Source organism: Tupaia chinensis, unplaced genomic scaffold, assembly GCF_000334495.1.
Source record: "Tupaia chinensis unplaced genomic scaffold, TupChi_1.0 Scaffold000402_1, whole genome shotgun sequence".
Classification (NCBI taxonomy): Eukaryota; Metazoa; Chordata; class Mammalia; order Scandentia; family Tupaiidae; genus Tupaia; species Tupaia belangeri.
The window spans coordinates 5,555,473-5,572,236 of NW_006159904.1; the positions used below are offsets into that span (position 1 = coordinate 5,555,473).

General features: G+C 42.1%; 1 protein-coding gene across 1 annotated transcript in view; it reads left to right on the forward strand.

Moving 5' to 3' along the window:
• The window catches only part of NEK5 (NIMA related kinase 5), a 96,959-nt gene that overhangs the window by 51,543 nt on the left and 28,652 nt on the right, over positions 1-16,764 (forward strand). The window contains exons 18-20 of the mRNA XM_027774082.1: positions 2,663-2,789; positions 10,740-10,868; positions 12,916-13,053. Coding sequence (XP_027629883.1) covers positions 2,663-2,789; positions 10,740-10,868; positions 12,916-13,053 — 394 coding nt within the window. The remainder of the gene's footprint in view (positions 1-2,662; positions 2,790-10,739; positions 10,869-12,915; positions 13,054-16,764) is intronic.

Below are 16,764 nucleotides of genomic sequence, written 5' to 3' on the forward strand. Positions count from 1 at the left end.
GACATAGCTATTATGCCAACTGCTGGTCCCATTATCTGCTTTTTTTTAAACAAAAATAATTTTATGTAACTTTTGACCAGAGTGGGACAGAGTGAGAGAGAGAGAGAGAGAGAGAGGGAAAGTGAGAAAGCAAGCCACCAGGTCTGAAACTCGAACCATAGTTGGCCATGTGGGAATCCAGTGCCCTTAACTACACCATCTCACCATCTGCTGGCACCTTTTTTTTTGGGGGGGGGGGTTGCCATAGTGCTGGAGTGCATACACCTATCACAGAGAACAGAGAGCCAGAGAGAGGGAAAGTGAGAAATTGCCCCTGCTGGAGGAATGGCTGTGCTACAGTCCCTTCTCTTCCATTCTCCTCTTGGGATTTTGGGCACACAAGCACACACACCTGGCATGATTTTTAAGCACTGGTTCTGGGACTCGAATGCCAGTTAGCCATGTGGGAGTCCAGAGTCTTAACCCTGATGACTCTTCATGTGTTTTTATTAGTATTTTGCTACTTAAAGATCTCTTTAGAGGGGCTGCCTGTAGCCAAGTGGTTAAGGGACCCAGATCTTACGTGGCCAACAGATTCTTGAATCTCAGCTCCAGTGGCTTGAACATGCCATGTCCGTTTGCACGGGTGCCCAAAGTCCAAACTCCTGTTGGGAGAAGTGGAGGAGAAGGGGCCTTACTACACTCCATTTTGGAGTGCTCTCTTCCTCTCTCTGCCTCTCTGGTGAGTATACCCACCTTCTGACAATTAAAAATAAAGGGAAAAACTATTTTGTTCGAGTAGTGTCAGTTAGTGCTCACCTCTTTCCAGAGGCGTGGAATTAGTCGGAGCAGAGCAGACCTGGGGATCTGTTTCGGGTTGGCATCTACGGAGTGATATGTCCATTGAGCTTCTGGGAAGAGAGGCGCTGAAATTGGCCTGCTCAGAAAAAAGAATGGAGTCCAAGTTTTAACTTATTAGTGTGTTTATCCTTTCTTATTTCATGCTTTGATAGGCTTGAAACAGAAGTGATCATTTTAGTATTGATGATAGAGTGCTGGAGCAGTCTCAGTGCCCTGGTTAAGAATGTTGTATGTGGAGGGAACCAGCAGTTAGCGTAATGGCTATGTCGCTGGACTCCTACGTAGTCGACCGCGGTTCGCGTCCCGGACCTGGTGGCTTAAAACTCACGCTGGGCGCGTGTGCGTGCATGCCCAAGATCCTGAGAGGAGAATGGAGGAGAAGGGATTGTGGCATGACCATCTCCCCTGGGGGGTGATTTCTTGCTTTCTGTCTGTATATTTCTCTCTGTCTGTCTGGCGAGCACACGCACCCTATAGCAAAAAAAAACCTCTCCAAAAAAAAAAAAAAACACTCCCCAAAAAAAAAAAAAAAAAAAAAAAAAGAATGTTGTATGTGGAAACCAGAGGATGGCATAATAGTTATGTCACTGAACTCCAACATAGTCGACTGTGGCTCAAGTCCCAGGCCCAGCATCTTAAAACTCATGCCAGGCACATGTATGTGTATGCCCAAAATCCCAAGAGGAGATTGGAGGAGAAGGTATTGTGGTGTGGCCATCCTCCCTAGGGGATGATTTCTCACTTTCTGTCTCTGTCTCTCTTTGGTGAGCATATGTGCCCTATAGCAAAAATCTCTCTCTCTCAAAAAAGAAGGTTGTATATGGACCAGCAGCTGGTGTAGTGGCTATGGTGCTGGACTCCCACATGGCCAACCACAGTTTGAGTCCCAGACTTGGTGGCTTGAAACTCATGCTGGGTATGTGTATGAGAGTTCTGAATAGAATTTAAGCATAAAAATATTAAAAGCAGAAAGTTGGATATAGTTAAGTTGTCCTATGTCCAGGCTTGTCACTATTGACAAGGAGAGTAAGTTAAAATGTTCCCGTTTCAGGACCAGCAGATGGTACAATTGTTACGTCACTGGACTCCCATTTAGTTGACCATGGTTCACGCCCTGGACCCGGTGGCTTAAAACTCACGCCGGGCGCGTGTGCGTGTGTGCCCAAGATCCTGAGAGGAGAATGAAGGAGAAGGGATTGTGGCATAGCACCCCTTTGAGGGGTGATTTCTGGCTTTCTGTCTCTCTGTTTCTCTGGAAAGCACACATACTCTATAGCAAAATCTCTCTTAATAAAAGGAAAACATTTCTGTTTTTAAAACTCTGTTTCACTTAACAAACATATATTGAATACTTGCCACATATCTTGCTAACTAGAATTATTGAGTATATACCATAAACTTTTAAAAAAAAATATATGCCTTGGTGGGACCAAAAGTGGCGTGGTGGTTAAGGCATTGGACACTCCCACATGGCTGACCATGGTTTGAGTCCTGGACCTGGTGGCTTACTTTCTCACTTTTCCTTTCTCTCTCTGTCTCTCCCTGGTCAAATTAAAATAAATGAATGAATAAATAAAAAATTAAATAAAATAATTATTTAAAAAATGTATATATACACGCCTTGGAGCCAGTCGGTGTCATGGTGGTTAAGGCACTGGATTCCCATATGGTCAGCCATGGTTCTAGTTCCAGACCTGGTGGCTTGCTTTCTCACTTTCCATCTCTCTCTGGTAAAATAATAATAACAATTAATAAAACTAAGTAATTATTTGAAAAAATACGTATGCCTTATTTCTCATGAAATGCCGTGGAATTGCTTTAGGTAACAGATATACTAAACGAAACTTTGACCTTTGAGGATGGCATGAAATTTGAGGAATATAAATGTATAAAGGAGCATGAAGATTATACAGATAAAGCATTTGAAAAGCTCTGTTGCCCAGAAGCAGGTACGTGTTTCTTGAAAGCTGCAGATGAAAAGGAATGTCATAGGCAGTCCAATGCGAGCTCTCTCCTCATTCATGTCCCAGCTTCTCCTCTGCCACAGTGCCTGTACTCCCTGACACTCAGTTGTACTCTCTTGTTCCACACTTTGGGCAGGTTCATCAGCTCCCAGGAGCTCCACACTTAAACAGCCTTTCTCATTACCCACTGGAAAACCCCACAGAGAAGTACCACCAACATCTCAAACTTGGCATTTGTATATCAATCTCTTCTTTTTTTTTTATAATTCTTTTTTTGGGGGGAGAGGTTTCTGCTATAGGGCATGTGCACTCACCAGACAGACAGAGACAGAGAGACAGAAAGTGAGAAATCACCCCCCAGGGGGGATGGCCATGCCATAATCCCTTTTCCTCCGTTCTCCTCTCGGGATCTTGGGCATGCATGCACATGCACCCGGCGTGAGTTTTAAGCCACCGGGTCTGGGACGCAAACTGTGGTCAACTACATAGAAGTCCAGTGATGTAGCCATTACTCTAACTGCTGGTCCCTCTATATCAATCTCTTCTGAGTTGTTCTGCCCCTATACCCCCCATGACTCTATTCTAGTCAACACCATCACCAGCATGACAGTTTCTGCTGCACACCCAGGGCTGTTTCCACTCAGAGGTGTCTCTGGAGTCTTCTCTTTCAGACCCTCTGCCACCAGTTTAGGGCCATGTCATCCCTCAGCAGTATGGGATAGTGGCACATGCATGGGCCCTGGAGACGGAGGGGTCTTTGAATCCCAGCTGGTGCCGCCACTTTCTAACCATCGTCCTTGCTTTCACAAGTTACTTCAATGCTCTGAATCTGTCTGCTCAAGAACAGAGGGTAATAGTAGCCACACAAGGTTATTGTGAGCGCTAGATAAAGATTTGAGATATAAAGTTCTTGGTACTTGAAAAAGTTTGTGGAAAAATAGAATTAAAATTGGGTTTATTGGGGCCGGCAGGTGGCGTGGTGATTAAGACGCTGGACTCCAACATGGATGACCATGGCTCAAGTCCTGGACCTGGCAGCTTACTTTCTTACTTTCCTTCTCTGTGTGTGTGTCTCTTTGGTCAAATTAGTTAATTAATTAATTAATTTTTAAAGATTGGGTTTATCTGGGTACAAAAAATTTTTGAAATCTATGCATTTTTTTTCATAATATGTATTTTCCATGAATGTTATGAAGACCACTGGTATTAGGGGTTTAATAAATGCAATTCCCCCAATTTTCCTTTTATATTACCTTTATTTTTGTATGTCCTTTTTTTCTCTAGTATTTTCCCTTCATTCTCTAAATGATTGCTAAACTTATCTTGTCATCTTTCCACCCTGCTCAGTTTTTGTTTCGGTTTTGTTTTTGCTAATTCCTACAGGATACAGCTCCTTCCACGCTACATTACATTTAGTGCCATGTGGCCTAATCCTGGGGTGACCCTCCTTTCCTACCTTGGCACCCACTTCTTTCTACCCATGATGGGATCCATACAGTCTGCTGGAGCCCCACCTTCACTTATAGCCATGCAAGCATTGACATATCTGAAATGGTTCCATGCCCTCTTTCTAGAATTATACCATTTGCCTCATTTTCATCCAGAGAAATCTTTATTCAATTCAGCAGGCATCTTACAAAGCATCTTCTTTGTGCCACAGACTGTACTAGAAGGTAGGGAGCTCAAAGATGAATGAAATCTGGGACCTGCCTTCAATATTAGAAGTGTCATAAGCAAAGGAAAGGAGGTGCAAAGCATGTGTTCTGAGCCTGAAGTGCTAGTCATGTTGCAGAGCAGCTGGCTAAAGAGTCAGGGAGGTCCCCACACCTGAAGGACTGGGTGTGCCATGGAGCTTGGGCTTTTCCTGTGGTGATGACTTTCAGTCAAAGTGAATGAAATCCTATTTATGATTGAGAAGGGTCATGCTGGCTGCAGAGTGAAGGATGTTGTGGATGGGCAAACTGAAGAGTGGAGAGTAGTCTAAGTGAGAAACGCCGGGCATGCAAGTCAGAGCAGTGCTGAGAGAATAGATATTCCTAGTTCTCTAATTCAGCTGATGAAGCTGTCACCAGCCAAGTGTACATCATGTGGAGGGAGGTCAGTAGAGATCATGTAATGATCTAAATCTGGAACATGTTAAGGTTTATTTGGAACGGGTTACGGTTTAGGTCTTTATAAGCATTAGTAAGCTGTTTAGATGGGACTAGGTTGGTAGATTGGAGAATCTCAGAGATTCTTAACAGACAAAAATTTTTATGGGACCAGCAGGTGGTGTGGTGGTTAAGGGCGCTGGACACTCCCACATGGTCAACCACGGTTCAAGTCCTGGACCTGGTGGCTTGCTTTCTCACTTTGCCTCTCTCTTTTTCTCTCTGTGTCTCTCTCTGGTCAAACTGAAATAAATGAATGAATAAATAAAACTTAATAAAATACTTCTTAAAAAAAGTTTTTTTAGAAAAGAGCAGTGACGTGTATTTACCCTTCCAAATAACTGTACTGAAATACGTTATATAAATTATAGCCATAGCAACAAGATAATACTAGCACCAGAGGAGATAAAGCAATGAGAAGAGTGTGGAAACAAACCCCAGTATGTACTATGATAGGGTACATGCTAAAAGTGACATCATAGGTCATTGAGGAAAGAGGATTATTCAGATAAATGCCCTCAGCCAACTGGTTAACAATTTGGGAACATTTGTGAGATCGGGCTCTATATAATAAGATACAACAAAACATATTTCAGAAGAACCCCATACAATTTATATGATAAAAAATTGAAGTAATAGAGGGACCGGCAGATGGCATAATGGTTACATCACTGAACTCTCATGTAGTTGACTGTGGTTTGAGTCCTGGACCTGGAGGCTTAAACCTCATGCTGGGCTAATGTGTGTGCATGCCCAAGATTCCAGAAGGAGAACGGAGAAGAAGGGATTGCAGCATGTCATTTCCCTGGGGGGCGGGGATGATTTCTCACTTTATGTCTTCTCTTTCTGTCTTTCCAACAAGCGCATACACCCCATAGCAAAAAATCTTTCTACAAAAAAAAAAAAAAAGTTATAGATTAGAAAATGAAATAAAAGACCAGCAGATAGCGTAATGGCTACATTGTTGGACTCCCATATAGTCGATTATAGTTCAAGTCCCGGACCCAGTAGCTTAAACTCACACCAGGCACATGTGCATGTGTGCCTGTTGGACCCGCCGCCAGCAACAGTTCCTGAGTTGGGGGGTGAGAATTAAAGAAAGACAAGAAGCAAGAAGACAGGATAGAAATGGGAGGACTGCCAGTCAATACTGGTCAGCCCTGAATGTACTTTATTGCTAGTATTTATACACACTCCAGAGACTTCTGTGATGTAAGGTTTTAAGTCCTTACTGAATTTATCAGGTTGTTATAACAATACTTTGGAACATTCAGTTCAAAACAATCCCAAGACATTCTGCTCATAACAATCCAGCCACTCAAGGCCATGTTCGGATAAAGACCCTGGTCTTATTCTGGTGGTCACATCCTGCACATTCCTCACATCTCCCTTTTGGCTCTCCACATCTCCCCCTTTTTTTGTTTATTAAATGATCCACCACTTCTGATGGGCAGTAGGCTGTACCTGTCTTGGGTTGTCCTTGGTGACATTTTCTCTTACCGGTCATTGGGTAATGCATATTTGTATGCACCCCCTGTCTTAGGTTGAGAAACATCCCAAGGATCTTAACCGCCACTGACTACCAGCTTCTGCATCTAATGCCTTGGCTTGAAGTTTTAACTGATGAATTTCGGAGTGAACTCCAAGAAAGGAGCGCCCGAGTATTCGCATAAGGCAGGGGGCACAACACGGCAACACAAGACCCATACCTGCTGCCATAACGGCAGGCATTAACCACTGCCACCAAGAGGTCCAGTGTGGTAGGAGACCATACAGTTGTTGCAGCAATTTATTTGCCTCCTGTGTTGCATTAAAGGGAGAGGGACATGCCTTCTCTATCTCTAAGCTCTCTCGATGGAGTGTAAGAATATCTATTGCTTCATTGGCCCCGCACCAGACACCTTATAAATATTTTTTAACCTTTTCCCAATCATGTTGGCTTTCATGATAGATTTTAGGGGTGACACAAATCCATTGATACAACACGTGACATCTGACAGAAGAGCGCACATGCAACCCATCGACCCGGTTCCCAGATGTATGACAGTATCATAAAGGGCATCCAATTTGTGTTGTTTTTTTTTCATCAATAGTTTCTTGATGTGTAAAGCTATGGAAAGATTTTTGTTACATTATCCATAAAACCAGCTGTTTGTACTGTGTTTTTTTAACTTTTAAGTTTTAAGCATACCCATTTTTTAAAGATCCTGATAGCTGACTATTTACTAGAGAGTTCCTTCCCAGCAAACTGAAAGAATTAAATCAATGCCAGTGCTCTCAGCTGTAGCGTGAATGGAATCATAAGTTTCTGGACCAGTTGTTTGTTTGGAGCTCACTTCTGTTACTGGATTGGATTGGGATAAGAGTGAGGCCTCCTTGGGTCTATTTAGGCTGTGTTTTAGCACTGAATAGTGTGGCCCATTGTTTTATGGCCACCTCAGATACCATCTGTTATATATACATCTTTTCATGAAATCTTTCTAATTCTTTACAATTTCCTCAGACCCTCTCCAACATAACTCAAACCTTTTGCAACATGCTTTATTCCTTGATTATTTGTCCCCTTTTACCTTTTTCATTCTGGAAATAATTCAGCCATCTTACTCGAGGACAAAAATTTTATCATACAAAATTCTTTCAATATTAAAATGTTCTCTTTCTTTTTAACATTTTCCACCACAAACACATCTTTGTACCTATATCTTTCTTTCCATAATAAGGTCCGATTGTCCAGGCAACTTTCTTTGGCACAAGGGGGAAGATACTGGGGTTGTGTGGCATTAACAGAGTTGTTTTCTGGTCGAGAAGCCATCATATGAACCATCTGATCTCTTCTGGAAATAGTCCTCCCAGTAGATTTCTGCTTCAATGAGTGTCACCATCTTCAGGCAGATCCATAGGCACAACATCCTCCTGGTCTTTCTGGGTGTCCATAAACCATACCAAGCATTCTGGAAGCCAGCAAGCTTCATCATTGTCCTGCGAAAAAACACAAACGTCTCCTTGACCCCATATCAACACAGGGTCAGGCCCATTCCATGATCTCATTAAGGGATCTTTCCAAAGGACTGTGGTATAATGAGATTGTGTTTTGGAATGCCCAAATCATCCAGCTGCACTGGATCCTTGTTTGTCCACATTTAAAAATTTAAGTACAAATAGAGCATGTTTTAAATAATTATGTGGTGTCTGGGGATGAGAATGTTCAGCTTGTTGTAAATGTGTAAAGGTTTTGAGATGGGTATCAACATCGGCCAGGGGATTATCTGGAATTGTGGTAACTCCAGTGCAATAGGGATGGATGGCTTTTCCTGCCTGAGAGCTATTACAGGATGTCTGTTTCTAACTCCTCAGGGATTAACTCCTCATCTTCCAATTCAGGGGGCAAGGGAAAAGCTCCTATCAACTTCTCCTGCAAGGGAGGAGTAGAGGGAGAAATTCCAACAGCCGGGGGAGAGTCTTTATCTGCTGTGGGAAGAATCCTCTCCCGCTTATGAGGAAAATCCAAAACATCTCTAATTAAAGTCCATAAACTAAAAGCATCCACGGGCACTTTTTTCCAGATCATGGACATCATAATAATCTTGGAGCCTTTGCCCCACCTTTTCCCAGGTATCTATGTGAACTGTGCCTTCTTCAGGAAACCAGGGACAAACTTTTTCAATAAATTCTAAAAACTTTGAAAGCTGCTGCTGCCCTACTCGCAAGCCTCCTGCACTTAGCATTTCTTTAAGCATACGTACCAAAAGCTGGCAGCTATTACCCTGACCCATAATTACTCCCGTAATGTACTCACCGCAACACTTTCACTTTTAAGACTAATGCATTCTCTGGTTACTCTTTGCGGTGTCCTTCACCAGCATCCCAAGTACTCAGGTCCCTGTTCGGGCACCACTCTGTCAGATCTGCTGACTGTGAACAGTTCCTGAGTTGAGGGGCGAGGATTAAAGAAAAACAAAAAGCCAGGATAGCAGGAGGACTGCTGGTCAATACTGGTCAACTGTGAATGTACTTTATTGCTAGTATTTATATACGCTCCAGAGGCTTCTGCGATGTAAGGTTTTAAGTCCTTACAGAGTTTATCAGGTTGTTATAACAATACTTTGGAACATTCAGTTCAAAACAATCCTAAGACATTCTGCTCATAGCAATCCTGCCACCCAAGGCCATGTCTGGATAAAGATCCTGGTCTTATTCTGGTGGTCACATCCTGCACATTCTTCACATCTCCCCTTTGGCTCCCCACATGTGCCCAAGATCCCTAGAGTAGAATGGAGAAGAAGGGATTGTGGTGTGGCCAACCACCCTAGGGGGTGATTTCTCACTTTCTGTCTCTCTGGCAAGCACACACACCCTATAGCAAAAACCTCTCCAAAAAAAAAACAAAACCCAAAAAACAAAAAAAGAAAAAATGTAATAAAATATAGTTGATTTTGAGGGTAGGGGAGAACTAGTTATTCAAAATATGTAGAAAAAAATCATAGAATAAATTAGTAATAGATTCAACTTTATCAAAGAAAAACAGGCAAAGCAAATAATTCTAGCCCCTAGAATTGTTATTTTCTTTTTAAAAAAGAATGATTTAATTTTATTTATCAGTATTATTAGTTTTTTAATTTGCTACAGGGCATGTGCGCTGGCCAGAGAAAGCAAGAATGTGAGAAAGCAAGCTGCCAGGTCTGGGACTTGAACCACAGTCAGCCATGTGAGAGTCCAGCACCTCAACTACTATGTAACCTGCTGGCCCCTAGAATTGTTATTTTCAGTCATTTATGGGTAAATGGTCATATATGTCCACAAATATTTAACTATATATGAGATTACTGTGGTATTATTTATAATAGTGAAAGAATGTTAGCAAATTAAAAATCCTGCCATAAAGAATTAAATTATAGAGGATCAGCAGGTGGCGCGGTGGTTAAAGCACTGGACACTTTTACATGGCCAACCATGGTCCGAGTCCTGGACATGGTGGCTTGCAGTTTGCTTTCTCACTTTCATCTCTCTCTGTGTGTCTCTCTCTGGTCAAATTAAAATAAATGAACAAATAAATAAAATTAAATAATTCTTTTTAAAAAGAACTAAATTATAATATATTCCTTTAAAAATATTTATTCATTTAATTGTAGTTATTGTTATTATTAATTTTTTTAAGTTTGATCACAGAGGAACAGAGAGAGGGAAAATGAGAAAGAAGCCACTAGGTCCGGGACTTGAACCAGTTGGCCATGTGGGAGTCCAGTGCCTCAATCACCATGCCACCTGCAGGCCCCTATAATACTTTCTTGAAATGAAGTATTGTTTGCTTTGAAATGGTTATATAGAATAGTTAATCATCTGAATATGATATTATGGGTGGTTTTTATTTCCTTTTATGTATCTGATTTTCACATTTCCTATAGTGAAAACACCTTAATAAAGAAAAAGACAATATGAGGTATTTTCCAAATTAAGAAAATGGAACAGATTGTATTTCTATGGGTACTGACTAAAATAAAAGTTCTCATAAAAGCCTGAAGACATGTGTCCCTCTGTGTCACTCATACTCCTCAGCATTTAGTTCCATCAGCTCGTCAATCAGATGTTAATGGAAGTGAAATAGTTTTCAAACCTGTTTATAACTTCAGAACTCTAAGTTACTCTCTATGTTAAAATGAGCGTGCAGTTTCTCTGGTTTTGAACCTACCAGCTGATAGACTGCCTCTGGGGGTCCCCAAGAATGGTTTGGTATAATTAGTCACATTTTGGCTGCTTTTGAAATAATGAGTTACTGTCTTACACCCAGGGCTTTTCATTCAGGATGCTGCTGCTGCTGCAGAAAACAGGAGACAGTGGGATGCCAGAGTGCCTCAGACTCTGCTGCAAATGATGGCCACAGCCGACGTCTCCTCCACCTGCTCCCCGGTGCCTGACGGTGGGTCTGCGATCGGTTAGCATCAGCTGCCAGTGAGGGAAGACCGGGGCCCCAGTACAGCTGTGTTGCTAACACTCCTGATGTGGTAGTTCCCACTTCTCAATACAATCCCTAGAAATTTTGTATCAAACACGTTTCAAAGATTCAGAGACTTGTCTGCTAATTATCCTAGCCAGTTGAACACCTTGGCCATGCAAATGTAGAGGAGGAAAATTCTAGGATGCCACCTTTCTTTGGTGAGGGAGGATGGACAAGGCAGTTGACTTGATTTACTTCCAGTGCCGGTCCAATAACTCCCTAGCAATTTTACAGAGTCCTTTTCCTTTTCTTTTCTTCTTCTTTTTTTTTTTTTTTTTTTATTTTGAGAGGTTTTTGCTATAGGGCGTGTGTGCTCGCCGGACAGACAGAGAGAGACAGAGAGACAGAAAGCGAGAAATCACCCCCCAGGGGGGATGGTCATGCCGCAGTCCCTTCTTCTCCATTCTCCTCTCGGGATCTTGGGCACGCACGCACACGTGCCCGGCGTAAGCTTTTTAAGCCACCGAGTCCGGGACGCAAACCGCAGTTGACTACGTGGGAGTCCAGTGACATAGCCATTACGCTAACTGCTGGTCCCCTAGAGTCCTTTTTCTCATGAATAGAATTGGAATAAAAAGACTAGCTATTCCACATCAGCCAGGTGACATGGAGGTTAAATGGCTAGATCCCACATGGCTTAGTTAACGGTTCAAAGCCCAGAGCCGGCAGCTAAAAAAACACCGGGCATGTGTATGTGCATTGAGTGCTCAAAATCCTGACAGAATGGAAGAGAAGGTATTGAGGTGTGGTCATCCCTCCCTAGGGGGTGCTTTCCCTCTCTTTTCTCTCTCTCTCTCTCTGGTGAATGCATGCAGCCTATAACAAATTGAAAAAAAAAAAAGAACAAAAAAAGACTATCCCTGAGACATATAGAGAGCTAATAATGCAAAGATACACATACAATTGTTTTGTAAGCCAATGTGCCATTTGAATGTATGGAGAGGTTAAGAGACAATATTTTCAACCCAAATTTCTTCATTTATATTTAAGCTCTGACAGCCTTTCATCAAAAGAGATTCATAGTTGAGCCAGCTCCATAGCCTAGTGGTTAAGGGAGCTGGATCCCACATGGCAGACAGTGGTTCAAATCCCAGCCCCAGCAGCTTGAAAAGCGTACCGGGAAGTGTGCATATGTGCCCAAATCCCAACAGGATGGAGGAATGGAGAAGGGATTGTGGTATGGCCATGCCCCACTGAGGGGTGCTTTCTCTGTCTGTCTCTGGCAATTGTACATGTCCTTTGGTATTACAAAAGAAAAAAGGAAGAGGTTCTTAGCAACTTTCAGTCTATGGGTGATACCTTCACAGGTGGCAAAGATTTTTATTACTTACTTCCAATGTTCCTCTTAATAACCTAAGACTGAGAGAGAGCTAAGATTTATACCTGTGTTGTAAGTTGAAATAATTACGTATGCTACTGAAGTTAGCAATGATAAGGGTGTGAATTGACTTATAATCCAATAAGACAATTGAGAGGAAACCCAACTTCCCATATGAAAATAGAACACCAAAACAACAACAACAAAAAACAGTTTACAAAGTAAAGAAACGACTCTTCGACCCAACAGCTATGTGACAATAAGTCACTAAAGTTTCTATATCTTGTTTTCTGAATTAATAAATTGAGGATTACATTAGGTTACTCCCTGTGATTTTATCAAAACTCAAATGATGAAGCTTTTTGTTTGTTAGGTTTTTGTCATAGGGCGCATGCACTCAACAGAGAGAGACAGAGAGAAGCAAAGTGAGAAATCACCCCCTAAGGGGGATGGCCATGCCATAATCCCCTCTCCTCCAGTCTCCTCTCAGAATTTTGGGAACACATACACATGTACCCAGCGTGATTTTCAAGCTGCCGGTCCCAGTACTCGAACTACAGTTGGCCATATGGGAGTCAAGTGCCTTAGCCACCGTGCCACCTGCTGGTCCCTGCATTATTGTTCTGACAACAGTTTCCTCTGTGTTATCAGATGGCCAAGTTATCGTGATTGGAAGTGTTAGAGAAAATAGGAAACAGTGGCAACATGAAGCACCGGGAGCTTTCATGAGTGTCTTGGCAGCAGCACATCTAACAAGCAGCTCATTTTCTGCCAGCGAAGGAGAATTTGGTATGTAGTTTATTTTTAACAACATAATCCTCAGGGGAATTTTGTCAGAGATTTGTGAATGTAGAAAGCGGATAAAAATATCTTCAGCCTGGAGAGAAATGAGAGGGTGCCTAACCTTTTCAGAAGCTGATCTGCTTTAACCAAGTCTGTTCCAAATTAACAAAAGACATGAATTTCTAAGGCGAGTGGCGTAATTTTCTTGATGCAATCAGCTGACAGCTGGTGACAAGTTAAGTAAGACTAATGGTTTTGAAGATGATGATCTAGTTATTCCTGAGCGCTACCTGAGAGAGTCCTTTATTTCTGACAGCTATTCAGTGGACTCAAGTTACTATCCAATGGACAATAAAAATACATCTTAATACAGTTTGAACTTTTCCCCCCCTTTGTCTCCAATTTCATCAAGATTCAGCTTTTGTTTATCTTAAAGAAAGCCAGTCATGATTTTCTAAAATTTGAGGGACTTCATAGCACAGTGGGAAATGATCAGGTATCAGGCATGCAGGTGTGATGTGCTAGGAGAACAGCTACTGCGGGCACTCAAACAGTGAACACCTGGCAGGTGCGAGGTGTGCCACTCGTGTTGCAGAGATATCAGGTTGAGGTGACAAGGAGATAAACTAATAAACTAGACAGTCATAAAGGCTAATAAATGCTCACCAAATTAAATACCACTACGAAAACATATACATTAAGAATGATGCAAGACGGGCCAGCAGGTGGTGTGGTAAAGGTGCTGGACTCCCACATGGCTGACCGCGGTTTGAGTACCGGACGTTAGTGGCTTGCTTTCTCACTTTCCGTCTCTCTCTGTCTCTCTGTATGTGTGTCTGTGTGTCTGTTTGTCTCTCTCTATTGGCCCACATGCCCTGTAGCAAATTAAAAAATAATAATAATGATAAATTAAAAAGTTAAATAAATAATTATTTTTTAAAAATGATGCAAGAGAGGTACCAGACTTATTTCAGGAAAGTGGGTCTGCCAGTTTGTAAAAACCGAGAGGAGAGGATTCTTTGTGAAATATGAGCTTTCTGATTGAGTCTTAAAGAATGTATAGGGGTCCATCAGGTGGCAGGGTGAATGTGCTGGAGTCCCACATGTCCAACTGTAGTTTGAGTCCTGGGTCTGGTAGCTTGCTTTCTTACTTTCCCTCTCTCTCTCTGGTCAAATAATAATAAAAAAAGATGATGATGACAAATAAAGTTAAATAAAATAATTCTTAAAAGAATGTATAGGTTTTTTAAAAAGAATTATTTATTATTATTAGTAGTAGTAGTAGTAGTATTTTCCCATTTGACCAGAGAGAGCAAGAAAGGGAAAGTATAAAAGCAAGCCACCAGGTCCAGGACTTGAACTGCAGTTGGCCATGTGGGAGTCCAGCACCCCAACCACCACATCACCTGTTGGCTCCCACGTTTTGTTGATACAAGAACATTTTAAGTAGAAAAGATTGTGTAAAGGATGGACTTGCACATATATAGACTGGTTGTGGAGACTGACAAAGCTGGTTTGACTAAAATCTAGGAGCAGTAAAATGGGCTAGAGTCCCTGAGTATGTGAAATCTTTTGGTATTGTTGTTGATCTCAATCGACACACTTAGTTTAAAATATACCAGGGGAGAGAGAGATTGAGACAGGCTGTCTTGGAGCCTCTTTCCAGCACATTATTTATTTTTTTTAAAGAGTTACTTTATTAATTAATTAATTTATTTATTTTAATTTGACTAGAGAAGGAGAGAGAGAGAGAGAGAGAGAGAGAGAGAGAGAGAGAGAGAGAGCCGCCAGTTCTCGCAAATAGCGGTTGGCCATGTGGGAGTTCAGCACCCTTAACCACCACGCCACCGGCTGGCTCCTCCAGTACATTCTAACCATAGCAGTGTAATTGTTGGTCCCTTCTAACTCAGGGTATGGTGGGAGTGGGGCTTGGTAGAGGAAATTTTTCTACCTGGTGTGGCCTATAAAACAAGGGTTGGGGCCCCAGACCAGGTAGAAGGGATCACACCCATCTTTTACAAGTTGATGTGACAAACTTGGTGACTAGAATGTGTCTTCTAGTGATTCTTGGGAAAGAGGTCATATAGGGCTAGCCCTCATGTTTAGTGGGTAAGAGATTTCACATGACTAAATGCAATTCAAATCCCAGCCCTGGCAGCTTGAACTCTAAGCACCTGAGAGATCAGATGGCCCCTCCTAGCAAATATTCCTTCCTTGCTTTAAAATGTACACTCTCCCGGGAACCAGCAGTTAGTGTAGTGGCTATGTCGCTGGACTCCCACATAGTCGACCGCAGTTCACGTCCTGGACCCGGTGGCTTAAAACTCATGCCAGGCACGTGTGCGTGTGTGCCCAAGATCCTGAGAAGAGAATGGAGGAGAAGGGATTGTGGTGTGGCCATCCCCCCTGGGGGGTGATTTCTTGCTTTCTGTCTCTATGTCTCTCTCTGTCTGGTGAGCGCACGTGCCCTATAGCGAAAACCTCTCCAAAAAAAAAAAAAGTACACTCTCCCCTCCCTAAGATTTTACTTGGATATACTTGTATTGTTATATTTTCTCCCTGTTTTTTTCCCTATCCTACCAGACACAGCTTTGCAAGCGTCTGGATTAAAATAAATTCTGAATAGGTTGTTTTTGAGTGAATAAATCAGTGCAAGAGCCTATAATTTAATATGCTATTTAATTTTAAAAGATTCTAATAAGTTTTTTGTAAGTTTTGAAATTTGTCTTCCATCTCCCTGACTTTTGCCTCTTAGCTGCTTTGGATAGTTTCACATTCACTTAGTCTCAAATGAATTCACATTCATTTTAGTCACTCAAATTTATTCACACTCAAATATTTGTCAAATTAATGAAATACTGACATTCTGTTATTATAGATATTATTTAAATGCAGGTTCTATTAAGATGCTGTAATGAGGCCAGAAGTGGCGTGGTGGTTAAGGTGTTGGATTCCTACATGGTCCAATACAGTTTGAGTCCCAGACCCAGTGGCTTGAAAATCATGCTGGGTGTGTGTGCATGCATGCCCAAAATACCCAGAGGGAAAGGGATTCTCTCAGGCAAGCATGCTCACCCTATGGCAAACACCTAAAAAAGAAAATAAATAAATAAGATGCAAAGATATGGAGAGAACCTGAATTCATGAATAACTCAGAGCTGATAGCTACCTGAGGTTTCTGCCCTCTGGCAAACTTACTGCCCCTCCCTGGAGCTATAGGGTAACCTGAAACCTTGAATAGGCTAGACTTCCTGCTTCTCTGCCACCTCCATTTTAGGGCAGGTTCTGAGCCCCTTCCCCATTCCTAACATCCTGAGACCTATCTCCCCAATTCCCCCATAAAAGACCGTGTCCAACCCCCAGTTGGGGGCAGAGATTCAGTGATAGCTCCTCCATGCCCACTGGCATGATAAAGAGTTCTCCTGTCTCTTTTGAGTGCCATTTCCAATCCTTGGGGTCTGTTTCTCTGCAATAGCAATTGTGCCTTTATTGTGAATTTTGAGGTATTGCTCTGAAAATTCTGGATCTGAATTAAACTACTGCCTGTGTACCACTGATCAATAATCACTGTTTTAAGTACTTGAGAGAAAATATATGAACATGTTCCCCCATTATTTCCCTAGGTCTGGTTACCCTGCTAATATCCTCACATGACTCTGTAATTCTCTAATCAAAATCTTATGCTTCGGGCCAGCTCATGGTGTGGTGATTAAGGCA